General features: G+C 52.6%; 1 protein-coding gene across 6 annotated transcripts; it reads right to left on the minus strand.

The window, feature by feature from the left end:
• Positions 1-7: 7 nt before the first annotated feature.
• Sema4a (semaphorin 4A) lies at positions 8-23,966 on the minus strand. 6 transcript variants are annotated; one of them, XM_021637754.2, is made up of 15 exons: positions 23,851-23,966; positions 17,672-17,839; positions 16,053-16,213; positions 15,163-15,225; positions 14,837-14,935; positions 14,506-14,611; positions 13,691-13,807; positions 13,123-13,247; positions 12,835-13,007; positions 11,330-11,480; positions 5,254-5,434; positions 2,501-2,619; positions 2,249-2,406; positions 1,860-1,960; positions 8-1,310 (listed from the first exon to the last, which is right to left on the minus strand). In XM_021637754.2, exons 2-15 carry the CDS (start codon positions 17,808-17,810, stop codon positions 718-720), a joined length of 2,286 nt encoding a protein of 761 aa, XP_021493429.1. In that variant the 5' UTR covers positions 17,811-17,839; positions 23,851-23,966; the 3' UTR covers positions 8-717. The 6 variants fall into 6 exon arrangements, with proteins under 6 accessions (XP_021493429.1, XP_021493430.1, XP_021493431.1 ...); XM_021637755.2 differs by lacking the exon at positions 23,851-23,966 and adding an exon at positions 21,870-22,017; XM_021637756.2 differs by lacking the exon at positions 23,851-23,966 and adding an exon at positions 21,701-21,724.
• Between the last annotated feature and the right edge of the window lie 2,535 nt (positions 23,967-26,501).

Raw genomic sequence — 26,501 nt, forward strand, 5'->3', positions numbered from 1 at the left:
AGTAAGCTTTGCTTAAAGCTTATGTCTTTTTTAATAAAAAATAAATTGTCTGTGACAAGCAGTTTTCTGACTCCCAAAACAAAGGGAAGAGGAAGGAAGAGTTCAAGAAGGGGTCAGCCACACTAGACAAGTGAACAAGGCTCAGATTATGCCCCCCATTCCAGCCAGGGCAGACACGACAACAATCTGTCCAAACTGAAGCAAGAAGGAAGGTGATCAGACTTCAGAAAAGACTTCCCAAACAGTAGGGCATGATTGGTAAGGGAAGCACAAGGGGCCAACTCCCTAAGGAGTCCTGGAGACCCCGGGAGAAGGAAGGGCTGGTGTTCGAAGCAACAGCTGCTTCCAGAGCAGCAGCTGTGAGGATGGAGTCTGCAGGAACAGCCCCGGCTTGGTCTGATGCTTGGGTCTGTCGTCGCAGAATCCTGGGCAGCCACACCTTTCAGGGTCTTCTGGAGTGGGTAGGTTGCCAGAGGGCTCTTGGGGTTGATCAAACCTGAAGAATCCTGTCTGGCTCTTCCTGTCATGGCCTGGGTGCAGGTGAGGAGACAGCCCACGTGCCTGCAGAAGAGAGCCCCTCAGGGGAGGCCCTCCGGGGTGCTGTAGGTGCCACAGGCAGCAGGAGAGCCTCCTACCCTGGTCAGAGCGGCACTGTGCCTGCCCCAGCCAACATTGCCGGGTGACCGCTCCGCTCAGCTCCCCATCTGCGCTCTCACTTTAAGCCACTTCAGTGCCTACATGGTTGTTGTCAGCATCTACGTCACTGGCAGAGGTGCTGCGGTCCTTGGAGGTCTGGAGGTTCTTCTCCCTACTCAGCGGGGCCTTCTCCAAGGTGGGCAGCATCCCACAGCCCTGAACCTTGCCCCGAGCCCGAAGCGCTCCCAGGGGGGAAGCCAGGAGGAGAGTGAGCACTCCTAAGAGCACTATGGCCAGGAGGACAGTGACGATGAGAAAGTGGGGCCAGTAAGAGCGCTGGGCAGCCGCAGAAGCGCCACCGCTGACCCTGGTCAGTGGGACCTGCACGCGCTCCCTGGGAATGCCGGCCAGCTCAGGATCCAGGGCCAGGGGCTGGTCCTGGCTGTCTACCCAGTAGGAGACCACAGGGTACGAGTAGCCGTTCTCAGTGGCCACACACTGGTAGAGGCCCCCAACGCCATCCTGAGGCAGCAGCAAGAGGGAGCCGTTGTAGACAGTGGAAGCGGCTTCTGGGATCGTGGCTCCGCCGTGACTCCAGTGGTAAGAGGCCAGTGCGGACAGGTGCGGGCAGGGCAACTCCAGGATGGAGTTGGGGACTGCCAGGACTTCTTTAACTGGTGGGCAGCAAAGACATGACACAGTCAGTCCGGGGCGGGGGGGGGGGGGCAGCCTTACTTGCATCCAGTCTCACTTTGTAGCCCAGGCTGGCCTTGCTTTCTCAGCAGTCCTGGTGTCTGGGATGAGTAGCATGGACCACCATGCCTGTCTGTCTTCTGATTCTATTTCAACTCCCAAGCTCAAGCTCAACCCTTCTCCATCTCCAAGCTAGACCCCAAACAAGCCCCCGATCTTTCTCCCATCTAACTTCTAACCAGGTCAACCCTCAGCTTCTGATATCAGCCAACATGGGGCCTGCTCAAAGAGGCATGGCTATAGGCAGCCTCCAGTATTTCTAATTTCAACTCAGACACCAAACCCACATTGACCTCAACCTGAACCCAGCTCAAAATTCCTCGGAGCTGTCCACAGGCCGCTTCTGATCCATCCTGACTCAGAGACTTAGGTCTCAGCCTAGGCAGGTGCTGCAGAAGCCATGGGGCAGAAAAGCCAGCCCTGCCGGAAGCCCCCCAGTGCCTTGGCACCTCCTCTGACCCCACACTCACTAAGTTGAGGTGGACTCTGACGCCGGGGGCTCCTGGCCTTGGGGCCTCGGGCACATGCCCACTCCGGGTTGCCGCGTTCCATGTCCTGCTTCCAGGAGGTCCTGAGAAGACAAAGCAAGCAAATGCAGCTCTTAAAACAGACTGAAGTGTGTGTGTGGGGGGGGGGGAATAAAGGGAAGAGGATGGGCTAGCAAGACCAGATAGAGGAAAAAACAAGGGCAGCTTCAAAACTGCCCTGCAGAAGGTCATGTGCGAGAACTAGACCCAGAAGGGTGGAATCTGGAAGTGAATGTGTTGGTGCCCTTTGAGGGAGGAAAAATAGAGGCAGAAGCCGGGGAAGGGGAAGCCTGGCAGACTGTCTTCAGCTGCCCCCCAGGACCGGCGCTCACAGGGGGGAGCCAGGCAGAAGGCTGCAGACGCTTGACTCGGGGTCCCAGGCGCAGTGGGGATCCCTGGCAAGGACACAGTCCACGCAGCTCTCATAAACACCGCAACTGGCCCGGGGAACTCTCCAGACGCCTCCCGAGAAGCCTGCAAACACTGCGCCCTGGGAGAGAGATGGATGGTGTCAGGAGGGTGTTACCCTGGCCCCCGCTCCCCAGGTCCTCCCCACAGAAAGACCATGAACTGTCCCTTCTCACCTGGGTGGGGGCCAGCTGCAGGTTCCGAACAGGCTCAGGGGCAGGGCTCAGCTGGATCTCCTCCACGAGATAAGCACTGCCGTTCTCAGGCACCACAGCCTTGTGCAGGGACCCCGTGGCTGCAGAGACAGGGTAGAGCTTACTGCCCTCACACACCTCCCCGGCCAGCTGGGCACACGCTCTGTCCCTTCACAGACAGGGGTGGAGGGCTCCGACAGCCAGCTTTCTTCCCTTGTGCGTGTGATGTGTGTGCCTCTCAGGTGTCTGGGCCCGCACCCGTGTGGAGGACAAGGCCACTCTACTGTATCTGCTGAGGCGGGTCTCTCTCTCTCTCTGATTGAACTTGGGGCTCATCGGTCATCTAGACTGGCTGCCCGGTAAATAAGCACCGGGAGCCTGTCTGGCCCTGCCTTCTACCCCTCAGTGCTGGGTTTAGAGATGCCCAGTGCAGACCCAGCTTTTACGTGGGTTTTGAGCATCTGAATTCTCCCCAGCCTCTCTAGGGAAGTGCTCTCCCCTCCAGCCATGCTCCCAGTCCTCTTTTTACTTTCTTGAGACTTTGTAGCTACTCGGGACTAACATGTGCCCCTCCTGACTCAGTTTCCCGAGTAACCAGGGTTACAGGCCTGCAATACCAAAGCCCTGCTTCCGACCACCCTTTTAACAGTTGCAACTTCCCAGCACCCAGCAATCTGAGGCAGGAGAATTACAAGTTCCAGGCCAGCCTGGTCTATAGAATGACACCCTGTCTCAAGAAAAACAAAACAAAACAAAACAAAACCCAAAAAAATCCCAGCACTAGGGAGGCAGAGGCAGGCAGATCTCTATAAGTTCTGGGTCAGCCTGGTCTACAGAGTGAGGGTCAGACCAGCCAAGGGTGACACAGTGAGACCCTATCTCAAAAATAAAATATTTTACAAAGTTGGCACCTAGCCTGAGGAACAGAATGAGAGACCTTGTCACTAAAGAAGGCAGACTCCCCTGGCAGGATCCCCTCCCTCTGCTCTACTTGGCTTTCTAATCATGTAGCTAATGCATTGTGCAGTTTTCTCATTCAGAAAAGTTATACTCTGCATCCGCCAACCCCGCAAGCCTGGGAATTTTGGTCTGTGTTTTTCCTACTGCACGCTCAGCAAAGGCACGGCAGAGATACACCTCCTAGCAGGGTCTGGAGGAGCGAATGAACCCAGTGGCTCCCTCCAGTAAAGCACAAGCCCTTAGTCTGCTCAACAATCTACCCACATTCCCCAGCTGACCGTCCCTCTCTTTCCAGAACAACTGTTAGATCCACTCCTGTTGGTATAATGTTCTTGTGGAATGTATACAATTTACCCTTGTTCATTCAAATGCTGATTTCTCTGGTTTCAATCTGGACATTGCATTGTGATGTTTATTCAAAGCATCACCAGTCTCGAGTTTGTGTAAACATGCCACCATTTGTTCTCCGTGTTATCAATAAACAACCAGCCAGTGCTGAGCAATGGAGAGATAAGGTGGGACATCCTGGTCCAGAGGGAAGGAGAAAGAAGCAAGTGGGAGGAGTTAGGGAGGAGAGATCCGCAGGACAGGACTTGGAACCATGAGGAGAGATGAACTGGACCTGTGAGATATGACTAAAAGCAAGCATAGTGTGGGAAATCTGAATGGGAGGAAACCATGCGGGCTTGGAGGTTTAGGATGGAGTAACTATTGCCCAGCATTGTACTCTAGGTTAATTAAATAAATCCCAGTCTCTGTGTGGTGATTTGGGTATACAGATGATTTAGGAATAACTACAGCTTAACTAAAAGATAAATCAATAATAAACATTAATAACCCATAACACAAACCCTTCTTCCTGAGCCCACCCTTATTCTTGGCTTGTGACCCTGATCCTCCTGCTTTCTAGAAGACACAAAGGCCTGAGGACAGGAGCTCCCTGGATGGCCCAGCCTCCTGTTCCCTTCACAGCTTGACCTGCTGAGGGCCTTCTCTCTTGCCATCTTTGCATCACCCTCTTTACTGGCTCCTTTCCTGTATATTGAATGGTCTTTTCTGTCTATTGAAACATGGTGGGGCTAAGGTGGTAAAGTCTTGCTGGCAGCATGTGCAGTCCCGAGTTCAATCCCCAGAACCACATAAAACCAGGCTTGAGGCATGGTGTCGTGTACTTGTGATCCAAGCACTTGGGAGGTAGAGGCAGGTGGATCAGAAGTTTAAAGTCAGGGAGGGAGGGTGGGACTGGGAGGGAATAAGGGAAGGGGCGACAGCTGGGATACAGAGTGAATAAACTGTAAGTAATATAAAAAAGAAAAAGTAAAATTAACCCCCCCAAAAAAAAAGAAGTTTAAGGTCAGTCTTAGCTACACAGTAAGTATGAGATCAGTTATGGGCTGCATGAGGCTGTCAGGGCGAGGACGGGGGTGGGAAGCCTGGCCCTACCCCTTCTCCAGGTGACCCTTGATGGCCCCTTCAGTCATGCTGCCCTGTCTATCCAGTCATCCCTGCTCTGCTATGCCTTCCCTCAGGAGGCAGAGCCTTCTGAGATCTGAAAAGGTCCAGCATGTGTTCCCCAGCAGACAGAAAGCTCAGGAAGCTGGAGCCTGGATTGTCCTGCTGCTTCACTGTCTCCTGAGCCCTTCAGGGGCTCCCCCGCTAAACAGCTGTTAAAGGAGTGAACTGAACAAGTGGATGAGCTCACAGGCTTTCTGCCTCAGCCTGGCTTCAGTCCCTGTTCTGCTCCTCCCAGGTAGAGTCTGGAAGCCCATACTCACATGTGCCCAGGTACATGACCACGTGGCTGCTCCCATCAAGGCCACGAGCTGGCTCCACGGCAAGCTGTGTGTACTCGACCCCAGACTTCACCAGCAGCGGTGTGCCTGCCACGTGCTCATCCATCAGGAAATGGTCCTTCATGAAGGTCAAGGCTTTGTCAGAGGAGGGGCCTGCGGAGCACTGGAGGAAGAGGGGAGCAGATTGTACCACCTGGCTCATACATGGGTGCACCCCTCCCTCTCCATCTCCACCCTTCTTTGCCCTCTTTCCTCAGGGCAGACATCAGTTCAAGGTGGTGGGTAAAACTCAGACCCAGGGCTCCTAGGCTCTCTGTGACACTGAAATGCACTAAGACATGAAAAGTAACTGGTAGGAGAAGGGCCGTCGTGCCCTGTGCAAGTGTGAGCTGTTTCACTGCCCTGCCCTCCCATGCCCACATCGATGCCAGGACAGGGCATGCTGAAGGCTCCTTCAGGCAGGCACTCGGCTTTGCTGTGTCTGCGGTTCCTGGCGAGGCACAGGCCCCAGTACAGCCAGCGCTGAATCAGTACCGAATGGAGGTGTGACAGGACGGGACGGTGTGGCAGTTCGACATGAACTTGCTGTGTGACTTGGGGGAGTTCTTCCGTTCTGAGCCCTCTTTCCTCACTCATACTCGAGGGTATTGGACAGGCTGTTCTGTCAAGGCCCTGTCAACTGGAGAATGGCTTTGCTCAAAATAACTGTCCTTCCTATCCAGCAGCGTCATCCTGAAGCCACTCCCAGCTGTCACCTACAAGCTCTGTGGTGTGGTCACTGCAAGGTGTGGTAACACAAGTTACCTCACCTCTTCGAGCCACAGATTCAACTGTGAGAGGACATCTATATCCAGGGCCAGCAAAGAACATGTGCACCTACTTTTTGCCTCCTTCTATGGAGATTTTTTTAAATGTATTTTTAAATATTTAATTTTACTACCTTTTCTCTATGTATATATGTGTAGAAGCCAGAGGGATCAGAATCCCTGGAGCTGCCTGACACGGATGCTGGGAACTAAATTCAGGTCCTTTACACAACCAGTAAGCACTCTTAACCACTGAGCCACATCTCCAGCCCCTCCTACGCCACAATTCCACACATGACCTTGTTGTGTAGCCAAGGCTGGCCTTGAACTCTCAATCTGCCTCAGTCTCCTGTGTACTGGAATTATAGGTGTGAGCCACCTATGTACATTCTATGTACATAGCCAAGGACACCAGATTCCTGGGTCCAACTGTGAACAATACAAACTAAACCACACAGAAAGAAAAGAAACACAACCCCAAGATGAAGCCAAGTGTGGTGGCACATGCTTCTAATCCAGGACTGGGAAGACAGGCTCTGTGCGTTTGAGGCCAGCCTGGTTTACCTAACAACTTCCAGGTCAGCCAGGGCTACACGATAGAGAGACCTGTCTCCAACTCCCCTGTCCCCCAACAATATGTTTTATTTAAATTTCTTTTTTGCATATGGGTGTTTTTCCTGTGTTCGTTGGTCAGTGTACTCTGTGCATGCCTGATGCCTAGGGAAATGAGAAGAGGATGTTGGGGTCCCTGGAACTGGAGGTACAGACTGTTATGAGCCACCATGTGAGTGCTAGGATCAAATCCATGTCCTCTGGAGGAGCAGCCAGTGCTTTTAACCACTGAGACATATTTCCAGGCCCTGATTTTTTTTTAAACTAGAGAGAGAGAGATAAGAGAGAGTGAGGGGAGGAGGGAAAAACAAAATGAGCACCTATGAAGAAACAAAAACAATTCAAAAAGAAGAAAATGTCACAGAAAATCCCATTCCTCTCCTGAAAGGGCAGGGGAGAGGGAGCTGCCTCCTTCCTGAAACTAGAGGAGTCCTCACCACACAGGAAGAGAACAGGCAGGAACCACACTCTTATCCTAAGGGAGGAGCCGCCGACCACAATAAAGCAGCCAGCTCACCTTCAAATCCCAGCCGACTCTGACCAAGTCTCCAGTCTAACAAGTGCGTATTTACAAGAGTGCTGACCTGGACGTGGTGACCCAAGCCTGTAAACTCAGCACTTGGGTAGTAAAAGCAAGAGGTTCAGGAATTCAAGGTCAGCCTTAGCTAAGACAGAGTCCCAGGACAGCTCAGGCTATGTCGAAACCCTGTCTCAATACACATGCACACACTCACAGACACAGACACACACACATCCCAGGTAAACTACCTCACAAAAACAGGATCTAGAAACAAGGATCTAGACTAGACAACGATGTAAGACATAGAGGTAAATTGCGAGACAAAAGGGGATGGGGGAGGGAATGGCTCATCGGTTGAGAATGCTCGCTCTTCTTCCAGAGGCAGGGCGGGTTCCCAGAACCACTGTTGTGTGGCTCACTCATAGCTCCAGCTCGAGGGGACCTTACACCCTCTTCTGGCCTCTGCTGGGTCCCGCACACAGGTAGCCATGCAGAAACACACACGCATGTATACACGTAAACAAAAATAAGTAGCCTGGCTACAAAAATAAATCTGAAAAAGAAAATAAAATCTAGATGAAAGAGGCTTACAAGAACAATCTATCCTAATTTGTAGATCTCTGTGGATCTTGACTCAAGTAAACAAACCAAAGTTTTAATATTTGGAGGCTGGGTGGCCAGATGGTCGTGGCACATGCCTTTAATCGCAGGTGTTTATGTATTGGGTCCCCAGGATCCTCATAAGCCGGGTCTGTTTGTGCCCGTGATCCCGTGTTGGGAGGTGGAGACAGAAGGGCTCCCTGGCCAGCTGGTCTAGCCAATCAACAAGCCCCAGGTTCGATGAGAGATAAACCTCAGAAAACAAGACAGAAAGCTGGGCATTGCAGTCTCCGCACATGGGAGCCAGAGGCAGGCAGAGCTCTGTGAGTTCTAGGTCAACCTGGTCTAAATAAGTTCTAGGCCAGCCAAGACACCATAGTAAAAAGAAAGAAAGAAAGAAAAAAAAAGATGGTGAAATAAATAAGGAAGAAACAGAACATCAACCTCTGGCCTGTAACATTCATGCACACACATATACACATATACATACGCACACATACACACACATACACACAAATATGTGCATATATATATGCACACACAGCAAAAAACCCTTTATAACAGAGGCTCTCAACCTTCCTAATGCTACGACCCTTTAATACAGTTCTTTATGTTGTGGTGACCCCCAACCATAAAATTATTTTTGTTGCTACTTCATGACTGTAATTTTGCTACTGTTGAGCCAGGCAGTGGTGGCACACGCCTTTAATCCCAGCACTCAGGAGGCAGAGACAAGCAGATCTCTTAGTTCAAGGCCCAGCCTGGTCTACAGAGTGACCAGGACAGCCAGAACTACACAGAGAAACTCTGTCTTGAGAAAAAGAATTGCTACTCTTATGAATCATAATGCAAATATCTGTGTTTCCCAATGCTCTTAATGGCCCTGTGAGAGGGTCATTCAACGCCCCCCCACAAGGAGGTTGCAGCCCACAGGTTGAAAAATCACACTGCTTTCCGATATCTGTGACAGTACCAGAAGTCCAAGTCGTGAGTGGTGGCACATGTCTGTCAGCACAGCACTTGAAAGACAGGCCAGAGAATTGCAACCTCGAAGCCAGGCTGAGCTACACAGCAAAACCTCTTTCAAAAGATAAACTAAAATAAGGGGCCTGGTGAGATCATCCAGTGGCACACAGGATGATCTTGACAGAGAAGGTGGGTCACTAGGGTGGGCTTTGAGGTTTTGAGCCACGCCAGACTCAGTGTCTCTCTCTTTACCTCCTGCCCACGCACTGATGTAAAGCTCTCGACTACTGTTCCAGCACTATGGCTGCCTGCAGCCACGCTTCCTGCCATGCCGATCATGGACTCACCCTCTGAAGCGGAAACAAGCCCCCAGCTAAATGCTTTCTTTCACAAGCTGTCTGGGTCATGATATCTCCTCAAAGCAATAAAACAGTGACTTAGAACCAACCACAAGATAATTTTTTAGAAGTGAAGAAAATAAATGAAATTTCCAGGCTACTAAAATGGTCCACTGGGCACCCACTTCAAGCCAGAGACTGTGCAAGCCCAAGTGGAGTATGTGAGCCCCAGGGACTGGCCAGGCGGTTCAGCAGGGAAAGGCGCTTGCTGCCAAGCCTGAGAGCAGCCGGTGCTGTGTTCCTAACAGAAGGAGAGAACTGACCTCTGACCCCCTCACACCAAACAAACAAACAGACGGATGCACAATATAAACGTTAAAAGAGTCCAGTGAGAGAAAACAAGTCACATCCAAAAGGTCGGGCACCCAGAGCAGCTTAGGAAATCTTCAAAACGGAAGTTACAGGTCACAGAGTGAGCGTTGCAACTCATTTTCAGGAAATGGCTGCAACTCTAAAACTACGTCTTCCTAGCTAAACCATCAGCTGTAAGAGAGGAATGAAAGTGGTTTCAAGCATTCAACATCTCCAGAATCTTATCTGCCTGTGTCTTTGCTTTATCGGGGATCTACTGAGGATGGCCTCCACTAAAATGAGGTCATTAATGTGGGTGGTGTGTGGCACACATCTTTAATCCCAGAACTCAGGAGGCAGAGGCAGGTGGAGCTCAGATTTCAAGACCAGCTACAGAGTGAGTTCTAGGACAACCAGGGCTACCTACATAGAGAAAACCCTGTCTTGAAAAAAAAAAAAAAAAGGAGGTAGTTGAAGTGAGGTGAAGGAATGGGGACAGCTTTGGTAATAATAGAATGTCTGTCAGGCCCGCTCATATACATAGAATGAATTTAAAAAGACAGACTCATGAGGCAAATCTGACCATGGTAGAAGGGAACCGACTCCTCAGAGTCATTCTCTAACCTTCACACATACACCGTGACACATGTGCACCCACACACATTCACAGAAATAAATAAATAAAATTAATTTTAAGAGCTGGAGAGATGGCTCAGAGGTTAAGAACACTCACTGTTCTTCCAAAGGTCCTGAGTTCAATTCCCAGCAACCACATGGTGGCTCATAACCATCTATAGTAAGTATACTAAGTATAGTATGTGGGCAGAATGTTGTATAAATAATAAATAAATCTTTAAAAAATTAATTTTTAAAATTACTAGGGGTGGAAACTGTGACTTGGCGTTCGAGCCCTTGCTGGGCACTTGTGTGGTTCTGGGTCTGATTCCCAGAACCAAAAGAAAAAGCCCCCCTGTTAATACTCACACGTGAATAGATTAGAACATTGGGAAGGGAGGAAATGGAAAGCTGATCTGCGGAATCTGCTAATTTCCAAGATGCTCACCACCTTTTTAAAAATAATTTCAAAAGCTGGGTGTGGTGGCGCACAACTGTAATCCCAGCACTCAGGAAGGCAGAGGCAGAGAGATTGCTGTGAGTTTGAGGCCAGCCTGGTCTACAAGGCCAGTCCAGGACAGCCAAGGCTACACAGAGAAAACCTGTTTCAAAAAACCCAATAATCGCAATAATAATTTCAAGCTACCAATGCTGTGACACAGACCATGAGTTTGAAAGATCTGCAGGAGAGAAGAGAGAGCAGTGGTGCACGTCTGTAATCCACCGGTTGGGTAGAGACAGGAGGCGAGTTTGAGGCTTGCCCTGAATTTGCATTGATACCCTGTGTCTGCTTCCTCCTGAGGGCTGGGATTACAGGTGTGCACAGCTGCGCTCAGCCTGTTTCTTTTTTTTCAGTCTGTCCACACATAATTCAGATTTTAAAAAAAAGTTACAGGAAAGCATGCAGATGAAAAGCTGGGCATGGTAGCACCTGACTGAAAGCCAAGCATTTGGGAGGTGGAGGCAGGGCAGGAGTTCAAGGCCAGGGTGGGTTATGTGAGGCTCTGTCTCGGGCGAAGCTGCCAGAGACTGTGCCTGGCACCCAGCCCATGCGCTTCTAATTCTTTGGTGATGTAGCCAGGTATGTGGTGCTCACTTAGCCCTGGGAAAGACTGTTCTTTCTGGATATAGGGCGGTATTGACCATCTGTGGCATATGGGCAGCTGGGCTGGGTATGTGGGCATTTACCACACTATGATGGTGCTTTTACACACACTCCAGGAGGCTCTGGAGCAGTGGGTGGTACTCACGCTGCCAGGCCTTGGGTTGGCCTCTGGGCCCCTGTAAGTGGTCCAGCGGGAAGTTTCCTTGTTCAGCTCCTTGTACTTTCCTTTAAAGACGCGCTCAATGTCCGTGAGAGAGAAGGCACAGACTGCTGAGCTCCTGGTCCCACCAACCTGCCTGAAGACAGCGAGAGACGTTCACTGGCTCTCCAGCCCAGCAGAACTCAGTGGACTCCCGCAGGCCTGGAGGATAGAGCGAAGCCGACCAACCTCCAAGCTTCTCGCCTCCTTGCTTATGGTGATAAGGAACTGAGAGCCCCAGAAAGCTCCCTCGCTCTGGCCTAAGGCCTGGCTAGAAGCCCATCTCGGGATCTGAAATATGATTGTTCCTAATGAGGATTAATTGGGGCATAGGCCCTGGGGTGGCCCCTACCTATCCTGCCCAGGCTGGGCTGTGCCCACAGGAAGAGTGGTAGAACCGGCTCCAGGCTGAATTTGCATGTAACCTTCTTTGAGTCCTTCCATTTGTGGTCCTCAGAGAATGAACTCAGCCCTGTTTCTTCTGCTGGTCTGTGTGAAACCATACGTCTCTCACACTCTCTTTAACCCACTGTCTAGGTTCTCAGTTCTGCATTTGACTGACATAAGACCACATACACCTTTGCTTCCTGACACACGGTTGGCAGGTACCTAAACACGGTGATGCCAGGCCACAGCTGTGGGACCTTTGGACCTTTCTTGGTTCCTGTTTTCACAGTCATCACAATCTCCCTCTTGGCCCTGACCTCTGACCATTCGGATGCTGCTGCTAGATTTGAGGCTAGTTTTACAACATCATTTGTGCTATACTGACCCTCTCCCTACCTTCTGGTAATTTCCTTTTGCTTCCATTTCCTTTTCTAGTTGAAGGGTTTTGTGTGTTTGTTTTGAAACAGTCTCCAGTAGCTGAGGCTGTCCTCACGGTAGCTGAGAATGACCTGATCCTCCTGCCTCTTCTTCCCATGTTCCACCTGACTTATGTCGTGCTGGGGGGGTCAAACCCAGGGCTTTGTACATGCTAGGCAAGCACTCTACCAACTGAGCAACATCCCAGCCCTTGTTTACTTTTTGAGACATTAGTCCTTGAACTCCTAATCTTCCTTCTCATCACCATGTTTAGTTTTGTTACATCAATGTCTTGTTTTGTTTGAGACGAGCTCTCTCTGTGTAGCCCAGCCTGGCCCCCAATTCCTTAGCCTCCTGCCTCCACCTTCCAAGTGCTGAGAACACAGGCCTGCATGACCAGGCAAGGTCTTCTGCTGATTTTTGGTGCCTGCCTTCTGTAAACTTCCTTCCATCCTCTTTGGAACCGGGCTGAATAAAGCTAGGTGGAGCTTTGTTTCTTTCCCATGTGCATGAAAGGTAGCAGAATCTCTGGAGTCTGGTGATGCTCAAATGCCTTCCTATGTAAAGCGCAGAGTATAAAGTAGGCTCTCATCAGCTCCCGCCTCCCTCGGATCCGGACCAGCCCTCCTTTTCCCTGCCATGCTCACCACTGGGAGGTAAAGACTGCGTAGACGCGGGAGGCAGAGGGAGACTCGGCGGGCAGCAGGACCGCGTGGCGGATGATGTTGAAAGGCAGCTGACCGGGCTGAGCACAGAGCAGCTGGGCCTTCAGGAAGGTGGTCCACTTCTTCTGCAGCAGCTTTTCACCACCTACGTCGTTCTAGGGGGATCAAGGCCTTGCCGCTCAAGTACCCGCTCCACCTACCTCTTCCCGATTCCCATTGGCTCCTCCAGACCTGGAGGTGGAGGGGGCGCAGGGCGGGGGTGAGGCGGACCTTGCAGACTCTAGCCACCCTGGATGTGTGCAGCTCCTCAAAGAAGTCAAACTCGCTGGCTGTCTCCTCGAAGAAGAAATAGACGACCTGGGTAGACGGAATGGCTGCCACGAAGGAGGCATCCGCTGCGGAGGCAGGACAAATAGGCTTAGGGACTGAGCATCTGAGTGCTCAGAGTTCCCTTGGTGACAGCGGTGGGTGGGCTCCAAGGCCAGGACACAGGTTGCCTCCCATCCTACATCATGTAGAGGTGTGTGTGTGTGTGTGTGTGTGTGTGTGTGTGTGTGTGTGTGTGTGTTTCCCATTTTTGAAATAGGATCTTACTGTAGCTCTGGCTGGCATGAAACTCACTATGTAACTCAGGCTATCCTCCCTCCCTTCATGGAGATTCACCGGCTGCCGCCTCTGCCTTCCAGATGCTAGGATTAAGGGCATGTACCAACCCAGCCAATTGTGTGCACTACTTTAATTCATTTTTTTCCAGAGAGAGTTGAGTGAATTAAAGCGATGCAGACCCAGTGTCAGGAAGGGGTCCCAAACTTGTGCTGCCTGGGAGGCAGGGCCTTACGGTGCAGCCAGCGCAGGAAGATGTCCGTCTTGAGGACAGGCTGGGGTCCCAGCGTCCGCATCAGGATGGGCTCGCTGCCCAGGAAGTTGTTCATGGTGCCAGAATAGAGCATCCCGTCTAGGACCAGGGAGAGGGAGGAAGATCAAGGGTATCAGGGAAAAGATGCCTGCCCTCCTCACACATGCCTTCCTTCTGTTCTGTGCCCTCTTGCAGAACCGCAAAGCCGAACTCATACTGCCTCCCCAACACACAGCAGACACCCCTTTTAGATCCCTCTGCCCACAGACAATGGCCTGTGTAGCCTTCTGTGCTGAGCACTTGCCAGTCTTTTTCTGGTCCTTTTTCAAACACCAATCCCAGAAAATGACTGTCCTGTGCTCACATATCTTGGGCCCCTGCTCATCTTTTAAGTCTGCTCAAAAAGCAACAGCCATCTCCTGTAGGAAGCCAGGGTGAGAAGTCTGTAATAGCTTGTGTCTGGGCAGAGGCACATGACTTTCAATATCCGGCTCAGTGAGCATCAGGAGAGGTATTTGCCTGTGTATAGCGGTTAAACAACTGGCTGGACCTCAGAGCTCACCTCACACCCTCCTAGGCCATTAGGCCTTGTATCTTCCCACATAGATTTCCTTGCACTCCTTTGGGAACAGTTTCAGGAAGGATAGTGGCTGGGCTGACTGGTTCTCTCTCTTAATTCTGCCCTCCGAGGCTCCTGGTTCCCTCTGTCCCTTTCTTTGGAAAACTATCATACCTCGCTTTCCCAGAGTGGCTAGAAAAGGCAAATTTTAGGATAGCTCAAGAAGACAGATACTCACCGACCAAGACAGCTGTGTGCTTGTGAACAGGGTCAAATGGACTTTGGCCCTTCCCATCCTTGACCTTGTCCTTCAAGATGGGCAGCAGGTAGGAATCTTGGAGTTCCTAGAGGGGGGAAGAGGCTGGGAGCCCAGAATGCCAGGGTTGCACGCTGAGAGACGAGAACATGAGGAAGGAGTGAAAGGGACAGAGGGGGAAACTGGTCTAGGGCTAGAAATCTTACGCGGGTCCTCAGGGACCGGAGGTTCCCAAAGCTACCAAGGATAGGCTGGGGCGGGCATGAGAAGAGGTGTGGGGGCCTGTGGGCAAGTGGGGGATCGGACAACTCACAATAAAGGTGCAAGCAGGGCTGAAGGCAAAGGTCCCACAGCTATAGAGGTGAGAGGCGTTAAACGAGACCAGGACACGGATGAAGTTGAAGCACTGCGTCTAGGGAGAAGCAGAGAAATCAGGCTGTCAGACACTTATCCCAAACTCCTGGGGTCTTAGAGGCTCCCCATTCCCAGTGGAGAAAACAGCTGAGGTCAACACCAAGAAACTTGCCAGAACATGATCCAGGCAGCAACCACAGGAACAGGCCCTCCTGTGGCCACGCTCGGGTCATCAGTGCTGGTCTTAGGTACACCAGGGTCACCTCTGCCCTGACCTGCACTTACCTCACTGCTCTTCTTCTTAAAGGCACATTCACTCTTTTTTCTCTCACTAGCTGGCCAGGGTATCTAAAGAGGACAGTTGAGAGGAGTAGATGAAAAGAAACGATGTCTTTGCTTTTTCTATAATCCACCCCCCACCCCCCCCACCCCCAGCTCTGATGTAAACCACCAGTAAGTGGTTAGTGGTGGTCTGGTAGGCAGTCATAGTGCCAATTTGATTTGGACTATAACTTTCATAATATCAGGGTTCATCAGGCCAGGGTAGAACCTGACAGATTTGAGTTGAGATTTAGGGTCTGCCACCAACTGACTGTGCACTGTTGCTCAGCTTCACAGCCTGCTGGCGGTTGCAGCCAGGGAGCCTGGGTAAAAGTCTGGCATACTCAGCAGTGGTTATAAACCACACGTTTCCTGGGTGAGATTGTCAGCCTCTGCAGAGGAGGGGTGCAGATCAGACTTAGGGCCTTCCGCGCTCCAGCAAAGTGCTCTACCACCAAGTGACACTCCCAGGCCAAGGCTCTGGAGTTTTGATCCATACCCCATATGTGCAGGGGCTAAGATACCACACGCCCATGGAATGAGCCTTCTTCCCCCTCACAGTTGGGTGATGATGGCGCAAGAATCAGGGATTTCTCTAGGAATCTTACGAGGGTCCTCAGCACATCAAATTATTTGAGTCAAAGTTTTTCTCCCATGCCAATGAGTTCCATATCAGCCCTTTCAGTCCCTGGTGTTACTCAATAGGTATTCATGGCCTCAGTGAGGCCACAGCAGCACATCCACCTGTCACAGCTGACTCAGAGTGACAGAGGGCTGTTCATAAGGAAGCAGGGCTGGTCCAGGGCAGTTGCTGCCCTCTCTCCCAGCTGGACCCTAGTCCCTGGCCTCCTCACCATGTTCCTCAGCCCTGGGATTCCTGGATTCTGGATATTCAAAGCCAGGATGGCCTCTCTGGCCCCCACATAGAGAGTGTTGCCATCGCCGCTCAGGAGCAGCGTGTCGAAGTCTCGGAGGCCTTTCTGTTGGAAGAAGCTGAGGGCCCTGTGCCCATCTCCTGTTGGGAAGCAGCGATAAGGAGGGGATGAAGAGGGACCATGAGCAGCAGCTGATCTCTGAGGCAAAGGTGGGGGAGGGCTGCCAAGCCTCAGCTGGATCCGCTCTTCATTGGCAGCCCCTTTCTCTGCACCCCAATAGCAGGCATCTGAACTTCGTGTATTGAGTCCCCAGAATAGAAAAGTTTCAAAGACCGGGTATTGATAGCTTGGGGATGCTGGGGGGTGGGGAGCCTGCTCAAGACACAGACAGGAAACAAAGAGAGGTTAGCAGAGGCACTCTGAGGCCTGGGGTATGGGGGACGATGCAGTGAGGCAGCATGGGCGAGAGAACGGGGAGACACAGGAAGGGGCTCTCAACCACAAACAGCAGAGGTAGCTACCCACCTGCCTCAAGACTTGTCATAGTTATAGATTTCTGCCCCCTCCATTTCCCCCCTTGCTCTGTTACAGGAATTTCCCACCAAGAGCAGTGCAGTGACGAGAGAGGCTGCTTCCTCTGAGCGCCATCAGTGCGGGCATGCCTGACTGCCACCTGGACAGGCTAAGTATGTCAGTTAGCAGGGCAGGCCCGCCACCTAGCATGGTGGTGCGTGTACCCTAACACGTGTGTGATTGTGGCAGCTCCTGCCGCACTGGCACGTCAGCCAGGAGTAGGGAACGCTCCAGATCCTCTCTCACAAGCACATTTGGACTATGTAGTCAGAGGACAACCCGGTTGTTACCGTTCGGGCCTCACGAGAGATCTGAAGACAAAGTGGGAAAGGTACTCATGGGCTGGCCCCCCGAACTCTGTGCACCCCACCCTAAAGAAGGCTCACTCTGCTCCCCCTTGAAGCCGAGCCTTGCTTGTGTTTGTCACCCCACCCAAGGATGCCTCTCTTTCCACTATTACATCTCCTTTGCCATTCTGCCTCAGAAGGATGCCAAGCTATAGCCTAACTTCTGTGTGTGTGTGTGTGTGTGTGTGTGTGTAGCACTTCCCCTTGGGCATTTCCTGAAACTAAAGGGGTCATAAGCTCCACAGCCTCTTCAAGAAACCATTGAAGCTGGACTACAGGTTCCAGCCCATCCCTGGCACGCTGCCGACACCTTCTCCTGTGCGCATTCTACTGGAGACTGCCTGGCCTGGTGTGATCTTTGCAGTCACCTTGGGCTCCCCAGATAGCCTGGCATGGGCTTTGGCTTCGGGGCTCCCAGAGCTGTTGAAAGCAGTCAGGAACTTAAGGTGCCCTGCTTGGTGACAGTGACACTTGAGGGAGAGAAAACCACTGACAAGAGTGGCCCTTTCTTCCCTTCCAGACCAATCTGTGCCTCAAGTACTGTCCTCTTCTCCCGGGCTTCTGATGCTCCCTGGCATCTCTGCTTCTCCATTCCAGCCCCCTCCCCCTGGCACACCCTCCTCCTTCCTCAGCCCCTTCGTCTCTACAGTCCATATCTCCCAGTTACCAGACACTTACCTGCATGGTATTTTACTCTGGGCACGGGCCCCTGCCCACCAGTCCCGGTAGCCGGTGGCAGTGACGGCAGCAGGAGCAGTTGGAAGAAAAAAACACCCAGGAGACTCCAGGGGTCCTGGCCCAGGGATGGTAGGGCCATGGTCAGACAGAGACTGTCACCAGATGGCTCTGGGGAAACAGGCACTTTCTGGGTAAGCAGTGCTTACCACACCCTTCCTGAGGGCCAATAGGAGAACCCCAGGGGGCAGAAGTTCCTCTCTGGAAGGGCCCTCAGAATCTCACTTCCATCCCACTCCCAGCCTCCAGGTTGCCTCCCCCTGCCCTCTGCATAGTGGTGCTGGGTTGGCCTAGGCTGTGTCTCTGGTCTCCTACTATTAAAAGCCCACCTTGCCGCTTCTCAACCTGACTCATGGTGAAGTGCCTTTCCACTCTTGCCCTCAGCATCTCCTGGCCCCATGGTTCAGAGTCCTGATGATTCCTGCCCTGGGCAAAGGGCTTCTGGGGAACTAGTTTCTTACTGAATAGATAGATTCCCCAAGCTGGCCTGTCACGCAACTGTGCTGACACCCTGTGCCTTCTCAGCCCAACCCGGGCAGGCAGCCCACCCTCTCCCCCAGGCCTCCGGGGCTCTGACTCTTGCTTAATTGGGGCTACTGAGCCTTCTTCTTTGGGCAGGGGCATTCCAGCTTATCTACCAGCTTGGCTGTCTGGTTTCCTGAGAGGGGCCTGGACAGGAGTCACTGGCAGACACCCAGCTTCTGCAGTGCTCCCCTCTTTGTGTCTGTGCCTCTGCTGTCTGCCTCCCAGGAGCTCGGCACCACCGCCCCCTCCATGACCACAGAACGCATGTCACCCACCCCACCTCACATACCCTTGAGCCAGCCACACTGAGAAGTCCTGTGTTCAGACCCTGAAACAGGGTGCCATCCAAGGCAAAGAAGAGGGTCCAGGCAAGGAAAGAAGGCTCAGCCCGGCTGGAATGGGAGCACAGCCCTCCAGGCACCCATCCTGCCAGAGCCAGTGTGGTTTCCAGGCCAGGGAAACCAGAATTTCTACCTCGAGTTGTGACAGATCCTGGCTTGGGCGGAAGTTAGTGAATGGTGGATCAGGGCGGGGAGGCTGGAAGGGGGGCAGTGGAGGTGAGGCTCATGGGCCTTGCAGGAGACACGCCTCCCTCTCTCTTCAGTCTATCCAGAAATTAAGAGTTCCTTCTAGGCCACTTCAGAGGTGTCCTTGTTTCTCTAGCACATTACCTCCAGCCTAACCAGCCTAAGCTGCAGGCTCCTCTTGCTCTTGCTTTTCACTGACCCCGTAGTAGGGTTCCCCCACTACCCTGTACTGAGACCTCCCAAACTCCCACACCCAGTGGGACCACATCCCTGAAAAACATTTAAAGTCAGGCATGGTAGTGCACGCTTTTAATCCCAGCATTTAGGAAGCAGAGGCAGGTGGATCTCTGAGTTCAAGGCCAGCCTGGTCTACAGAGAGCGAGTTCCAAGAAAGTCAGGGCTACACAGAGAAACCCTGTCTCAAAACAAATAAACAAGCAAGAAACAAAAAACAAAACCAAAAAACCCCTAGATGTGTGTTTGGTTTCTATCTATGGCTTTGCTGAGGAAGTCCTCGGAAATTTACTCTCTCCCACACTTAGGACACCATCAGGCCAATGGGAATTTCAAGAAATTTCCCATTTGAGCTCATGCTTAATGGGGTACACGTTGGAGAAGAGCCACCCAGCTGGAATGGTGGCTGCTTCCTCCTCCTCCCCAAAGGCGCTAGCAAAGACCTCATAACGCAAGGTTAATGAGTAACTGAGGGCTCCTGGGCTAATAAAGAGTGGCTAGGCCCCTGCCCACTCACCCAGGGCAGCTGACTTCAGGTTAAAGAGCACAGCAACCCAGGGCTGATCTTCCTCCAGAAAGCAACCCCATATCTCCATCCTAAATGCGCTTCTCGCTGCCAGGACTCCCACTGCAGGGTAACCTCCACCCCTCCATAGAGCCTTCTTGGCTTTGCCTTCCTGCCTCTCCCTCTGCTGCCATTCCCTGCCATGGCCCAGGAGCGGGGCTCACACTGACCCGCCAGGAGGCTGTATCTCTCAAAGCTCGCTAAGACTCCCCCAAACTCTGATGTTCACTGTAAGGACTCTGCCAATCTCTCTGTTCTCCTGACAGGTCCTCTAAGTCGGCTTGACCTCCAGCTCAGGCTTGGGAAGCCGCCACCCCAGGGTCTCCCTTTGGAGACACTATCTGGGTCACAGGAGGAGCAGTGCTAGGGGAAGCCAGGGGAGCAGGCTCCAGTACCTCCCTCTCTACTCCACTCCTGTCCCTGGGCCTCTGCACAAGACACAGTGCCCTCCCAGCTTCCCCCCCCCCCCCCGCAATGTGAGGCTGTGAGGAGCTGCAGCGGGGCTTCGGGCTTCCTGACTCTAACAGGCAGGCTACACTACAGTCTTCTTGCCCAGGGAAAGGAAGTGAGGCCAAGGAGGCTGGACAGCCCAGTGCCCATCTGCCTCAGACCCGGCTCACTGGGAAGTTCTGCCTACACGGCTGGCTCCTTCAGTCCCATCTTCTGCCCTAGTGGGTTAACTCAGCTTAGAACGGCTCAAAGGATGGCGTGAGTAAGCGTCAGGGTGGGAGGATCGGGGGTTCCCTCTCCTCCAGCCAGGGACCAGTCACTCTGGGATGATTCCTGACTCAGAAGGAACAAAAATCTCCCCAAAGAGAGACCATCTGATGGCAACGTCAGTATAGGTGCGTCCAGCCCCTGGGGGCCACCCACTCTCTTCCTCACAGTGCCTTTCAGGTCAAGCTCAGACAAGAAGCAGGTGGGAGAAAGGCGCATGAGCCCAACAGCACGTCTCTCACACCCCTGGACCTCACAGGTATAGCCACACAAGATCTTCAGAGGGGGCAACGCTGAGCCTACCATTCTGATGCTGCTGTCTCGAAAGCCTTAATCGTTTTTTAAAGGAGGACTACATTTTTGTTCACGCTGGGCCCCACAAATTATGTAGCAGGTTCTGCCCCCAGGAAGCTCGGAGCCGGCAAGCCACACACCCTCCATCACTGCACAAATGAGGAAACCAAGGCCAACAACCCAAAGCTCCTGAGCCAGGATTGATGTCAGGCCGCAATCTATAGAGTAGTGGTTCTCAACCGGTGGGAAGTGACCCCTTTGGGGGTTCAAACGACCCTTTCACAGGGGCTGCCTAAGACATCGGAAAACACAGACATTTACATTGCGAGTCATAACAATAGCAAAATTATCGTAGCAGTGAAATAATTTTATGGTTGGGGTCACCACCACATGAGGATCTGTATTAAAGGGTCACAGCATTTGGAAGATTGGGTACCGCTGCTCTAGAAACAAATGCCATCAATTCTTCAGAAGCCCTGCAGCTCAGCCTGGGGAATCCCCAGGACCATGTCTGCCCCTGGAAATCACAGCATCAAACTTAAGCTCCCCCTGATTCCAATCCTCCCAAGTCCTCCCCACAACCCCTACACCACAAAGGAGAGTAGCCCCTTCCTGGGAGACTTGATCATCAGACGTGGAGGGGGGAGACAGGGATGAGGAGAGAGGGACCCTGGAGGGTCAAGCCCCTACCCTACCGCTGCTGCCACTCTTGAGCTCCTGCCTTGCACTGATGCTTCACAGAGGGAGCCAGCACAGAAGCCACCCCTGGCTTCCCAGTGACCTGGCAGGTCCAGTTTTCCCACCCTCCTCTCTTCCTAGCCTTAGGAGCAGCCCTTCGGAGAGCAGGGTCTTGGGAACGGCCTTTTCCAGCTCCCCTTTCAGCCCACGGCCTTGCCCTTTTTTCATGATATAGTCAGTCAAACCAACTTACATGGATTGAATACCTACTCTCTCTCTCTCTCTCTCTCTCTCTGTGTGTGTGTGTGTGTGTGTGTGTGTGTGCACTAAGGATGCCCACAGTCTGTGTCCCTAGCACCCCCGTCTCTTCCTATCTCTGCAGGTCTCCAGCATTCTTGCCACCCACCCCACTCCATCCACCTAACCCCTTACCCAGTGCCTCTTGGGTTCCCTCTCCCAGTCTGGCTAGCGCTGGAAGCTGCGCTGAGCATTACACACAATGGTCTGACTCCTCAGCCTGCCCCTCCTCAGGGCAGAGTCAGCGCCAGACAATGGCCCGCCCCTCCGTTCCGCACCGTCTGTCGGCCCTCCTGTTTCTTACCTGGATCTCGGGATTCCGCTGGGCTTCCCTCCCCCTGGAATGCCAGGCGGCTTGGCTTTCCGGTCTCCCAGAGCCTCCTTCCCGCCACCCTCCCACCCCATCCTCAACCCCATCCCACCTCACTGGTCCTTAGTCACCATGGCGACCGCATCTCTAAGTGGGAGGGACTAGAATCTCCCCATATTCTTCCTCCTCCTCTCCTGTCCCACTGTGCCCCACTTCTGTGGCTCCCGGATTCTCAATTGTGGAGGCAGGACTCCAGATGTGGCAGGTGGGGCAGGGCACCCTCGCCCCTGTGTCCCTGCTCAGCTCCTTTGCCCACCCTCAGGAGGCACCAGTGTGCGGATAGCGCCTTTAGGAGACCACTGAGGCAATCCCTTTCATGGCCAGTTTCTCTTCATCTCTGACTTTCCTAAGTACTGTTCATAAGGAAGATACGCCTGCGTGCTAGCCAGCCACCTACAACTGGAGTTTACCAACGAGGATGTATGCGAATATGTAAGCAGCGGTCTCCACCAAGGTTCTTAGAAAACCATCTTCACTAATACCCTAACCTCTCAGAGAGGGGCTGCTCTTCTCGGGTTCAGGTCCTGAGTTCCCCTCCTAAGCTATCTTACCAAGAAGGTGGTGTCTCCTGAAGCCCACAACTGACACCCCGTGACCCAGCAGAAGGGGGAAAAGTGTGTTGTAAGAGGCGGATAAGAGGCAGACTTCAGAAAGAACTTCCCCAAAGTCTAACAGAAATAGGAACAGAAGATTAGAAACAACGGTGATCTGGATTCTATCTCACTTGAGACACGGCAGAGGCGAACAGAGGTTTGGGGAGTTTGAGAAGCTGCCCTGCTCCTGAGGAGCCCTGTCACCAGCACTCCTTCTGTCCCCGGAGGGCCTCAACCTCTTCAAGAAAGGGAGGAACAGAACAAAGATAGATCCTGCAGGCTGGCTTCTGAGGGGTGTAGGACTGCCCACTGGGCACCATGGGTCTAAGAAACAGGGTCTCTGGATGCCAGCCTGGCAATCTATAACTTGCTGTGTGATCCCAGGTTGGGCCCTTGCCCTCTCTGACTTTTTGGGCCACCTACGACTTTGGGCCTTCTACAGACTTCATAGTATTTTTAGGAAAAAGGAAGTGAGTGCCCTGGAGGGGCCAGGCAGGGCAGAAGGCATTACAGGCCAATCCCGGTTCCCTTTCAAATCTAGGTTGAGATGGGGGCAAGCACTTCCCTCCAGGGTAGGGTGACGAGGACAGGCCGTGTGCTGGCGTGTTCTAGAAGCAGGTAGAAGTGGATTCGGCAGGATCCCCTGCATGCCCTGTCCCTGCATACTAGGCATGAGGCCTGTATCCACTTGCTCTGGGTGTTCTCCCAGGCGCTTGAGAAAACGGAGTGAGGTTGGTGCAGAAGACTCCATCCCCCCTGAGGCCCTTGACTCCCTGCCACCACCACCTTCTTTCCAAGAAAAGGGATGCCTACAGGTCTCCTTGGCTCCATGGCATCTGGTCTTTTCAGCCTTACCCTGGAGCTAAGTTATCCGAACACGAGAACAGGGTGGCTGTGGCTGTGGTTGGAAGGGGAACCAGCCTGACACCCGTCTCTCTGGTTTCCGACTCACACAGGAAAAGGAAAGAACGTTGCCTCTGCTGCTCTGAATGCCCTCAGTCTCTAGCTGCCTAACCTCAGTTTCTCCACCTGTGGGGAGATGTGGCAGCCAGCAGTGTTGATGGTGGGAGGGGGCAGCTAGCGGCTGATGGAGTTTAGTAGGTCCCTGGGCAAAATGAGTGTGAGAGGGAGGTGAAGAGACCCAGGCAAACTGTGGCTGAGGAATCATTCCTAAAGATTGCTGAGGAGGCCCTGCCCCTGGCAGAGGCCACAGAGACACCCCCCCACCCTCCTTGGTGCCCTGAAGCAGGCACACAGGCACTCTATGTCCACGCCGCCCCCAGGGATCATGGTTCCCATCCCCAACCACTTTTACACCTTACCCCTAGCCCAGCAGTACAGACCCTAACCCAGGCGTCCAGAACTTCCAGCAGAGTCTGTACCCGGCAGGGGCGGAGCAAGGGCAGGCATGGTAGGGGAGAGGGCCTGCCAGCCCCCTCCAGTGCCCCAGTTCCCAGGCAGCTCTTAAAGAGACCAGGAAGAATTAACCAGGGGCAGCTTAAGGGGTGAATGTAGAGGGAAGGAGACGGAAGGGACTGGGCAGCAGCGTGAGAGCTTGACCCCGCTCTACCTGCCCTGAAAGACCCCAGACTTCACCTGCCCCGTTCCTCACTCCATGAGGACTGCCATGCTTGGCCACCAGCTCTGACCACCACCTCCCACGGCCTGGCCCTTGTTCCCCTTGGGCTCCTGCCCACTTCCTCCCCTCCCCCATATTCATGCCACCTCAGTCTCTAGTGAGGGGTGCCAACTGGCACTGACTGGAACAAGGTATGGAGAACAAACCCAAGAAGTGGGAGGACCGAGACTGAGCTGGGATGGGGGACATCTCCCCCTAATGAGTCTGGAGAGGCAGAGGGGGGAGGACCCTGGACACCCTCCCTTCCTGACGGCCATTGATGTTGGGACAAGGAAGGGAGAGGTAATCCCAGCTTCAGACGGAGAGCCTGAAAGAGTAGACGTTCAAAGCAAGTGTGTGTGGCAGCATGGTGCTCTAGTCTCAGCAGACACGGCCAGATCTTTGTGAGTTCAAGGCTAGCCTGGTCTACTTAGTAAGTTCCAGATCAGCCAGAGTTGCCTGGTGAGACACTGTTTCAAAACAAATAAACAAACAAAGCTAAACACACAACAAACAAAAAAAAAGGATGTTCAATGCCAGACTGGGCTACAGGAGACCTTTTTTAAATAACATATTTAATTTTATTTTATGTGCATTACTGTAAAGGCGTCAGATCCCGTGGAACTGTTGTTACAGACAGTTGTGAGCTGCCATGTGGGTGCTGGGAATTGAACGCAGAGAAGAAGAAGGAGAAGAAGGAGAAGAAGGAGGAGAAGAAGGAGGAGACTGCTGCCCAGCCAGTCAGCCCAGTTGGTGAGCTCTAGGTTCAGCGAGACTTCCAGCCTAGAAAAATTAGGAGGACTGCGGGGCTGGCGAGAGGTTTCAGTGGCTAAGCTCACTGGCTGCTCCTTCAGGGGCGCAGGTTTGATTCGCAGCACCCACAGCTCACAACTGACTGTAACTCCAGAGCTAAGGGACTCTGATGCCCTCTCCTGGCTGCCACCGGCACTGCATGCGTATGGTCACAGACAAACACAGGCAAAACCTCATATACATTTAAAAGAAGAAGAAGAAAGAAGAAAAGAGACAGAATGCCTGGATCTGTCCTCTGCTCAGGCGGTTAATTCTGGAACAGAAGAGGTTTTAAACTTCCTACCTGAGGAGACCGGCTGTAATCTGTGGTACTCAGGTCCACTCTGGTCCTGCCTTTCTTTAAGTTCCCATTATGTCCCCGAGCAGTCACGACACTGCTTCCCTCACCCACTTCACACCTTGCCCAGAGACCCCCTTCCGCTGCTGGAAATCCCCCATGACTGTCCTGTGTACTTTGAATCGCCACAGCGTTCTCTGCAAGGCAGCAGCCCCGAGTGACATCGGCGAGCTGCCCTCTGCAATGCATCCCTGTGGCCCTCTTAGAAGCAGCAGCCTGACTAGGACAGCCTTTTCTTTCCTTTTGTTTTGTTGCTGTTCGTTGGTATGAAGTCTCTCTCTCTATTGCCTGTTTTTTTTTATTTATTTATTTTTGTTTTTTACAATTTATTCATTTCAAATAATGAAATGCTCTGCAGACCAGAATGGACTCAGACTCACAAAGATCTGCCTGCCTCCCTCTCCTGAATGCTGGTATTAAAGGCGTGCATGAGCATGCCTGGCCAAAGACAGGGTTTTTTTATTTGTGTTTTGTTTTGTCTTGTTTTTTGTTTGTTTGTTTTTCCTAGACATGGTCTTTCTGTGTAGCCCTGGCTGCCTTGGAACTTACTCTGTAGGCCAGGCTGGCCTTGAACTCATAGAGATCCATCTGCCTCAGCCTCCCCAGTGTTTGGATTAAAGCCATGCACCAGCATCACCTGGCCAGAGGCAAGTTTTTATGCAAGGCTTTGCCTACTGCTGTAAGAATTGGGGCTTTTCTACTGTGCATGTCTAAGAGACATTGAGGGCATTGAGCTGAGCAGGGACAAGTCCCTCTGCTGCCCACAAAGAATGAAAGGCACAGCAGGAAGTCCAGGGACAACTTGGGAAACAGGAGTGCTAATTCAGGCAGGAGATGGTGGCAGCAAGACAGTGGCAGCAATAAAATGGAGTCCACATAGATTTAAAAGATTGAAAACGGCTTTTTGAGTGTTGGCCTTTCCCTCACTAACCCCCATGCCTACAGGTCCCAGCTGCTGCCAGGAGGTTGGAGTAAGAGGGTCTGTTGAGCTTAGGAGACCATTCTGGGCAAAAGACAGAAACCAAATCTAAAAGGTGGAAGGAGGGCCGGAGAGATGGTTCAGTGGTTAAGGGCACCGGTTCCTCTTCTAGAGGTCTTGTGTTCTAGTCACAGTACCTACCCGGTGGCTCACACCTGCCTGTCTCAGGGAATCTGACACTTTCTTCTGGCCTCCAAGGGCGCCAGACATGCATGTGGTACACAGA

This window comes from Meriones unguiculatus, chromosome 2, assembly GCF_030254825.1.
Source record: "Meriones unguiculatus strain TT.TT164.6M chromosome 2, Bangor_MerUng_6.1, whole genome shotgun sequence".
NCBI classification, from domain to species: Eukaryota; Metazoa; Chordata; class Mammalia; order Rodentia; family Muridae; genus Meriones; species Meriones unguiculatus.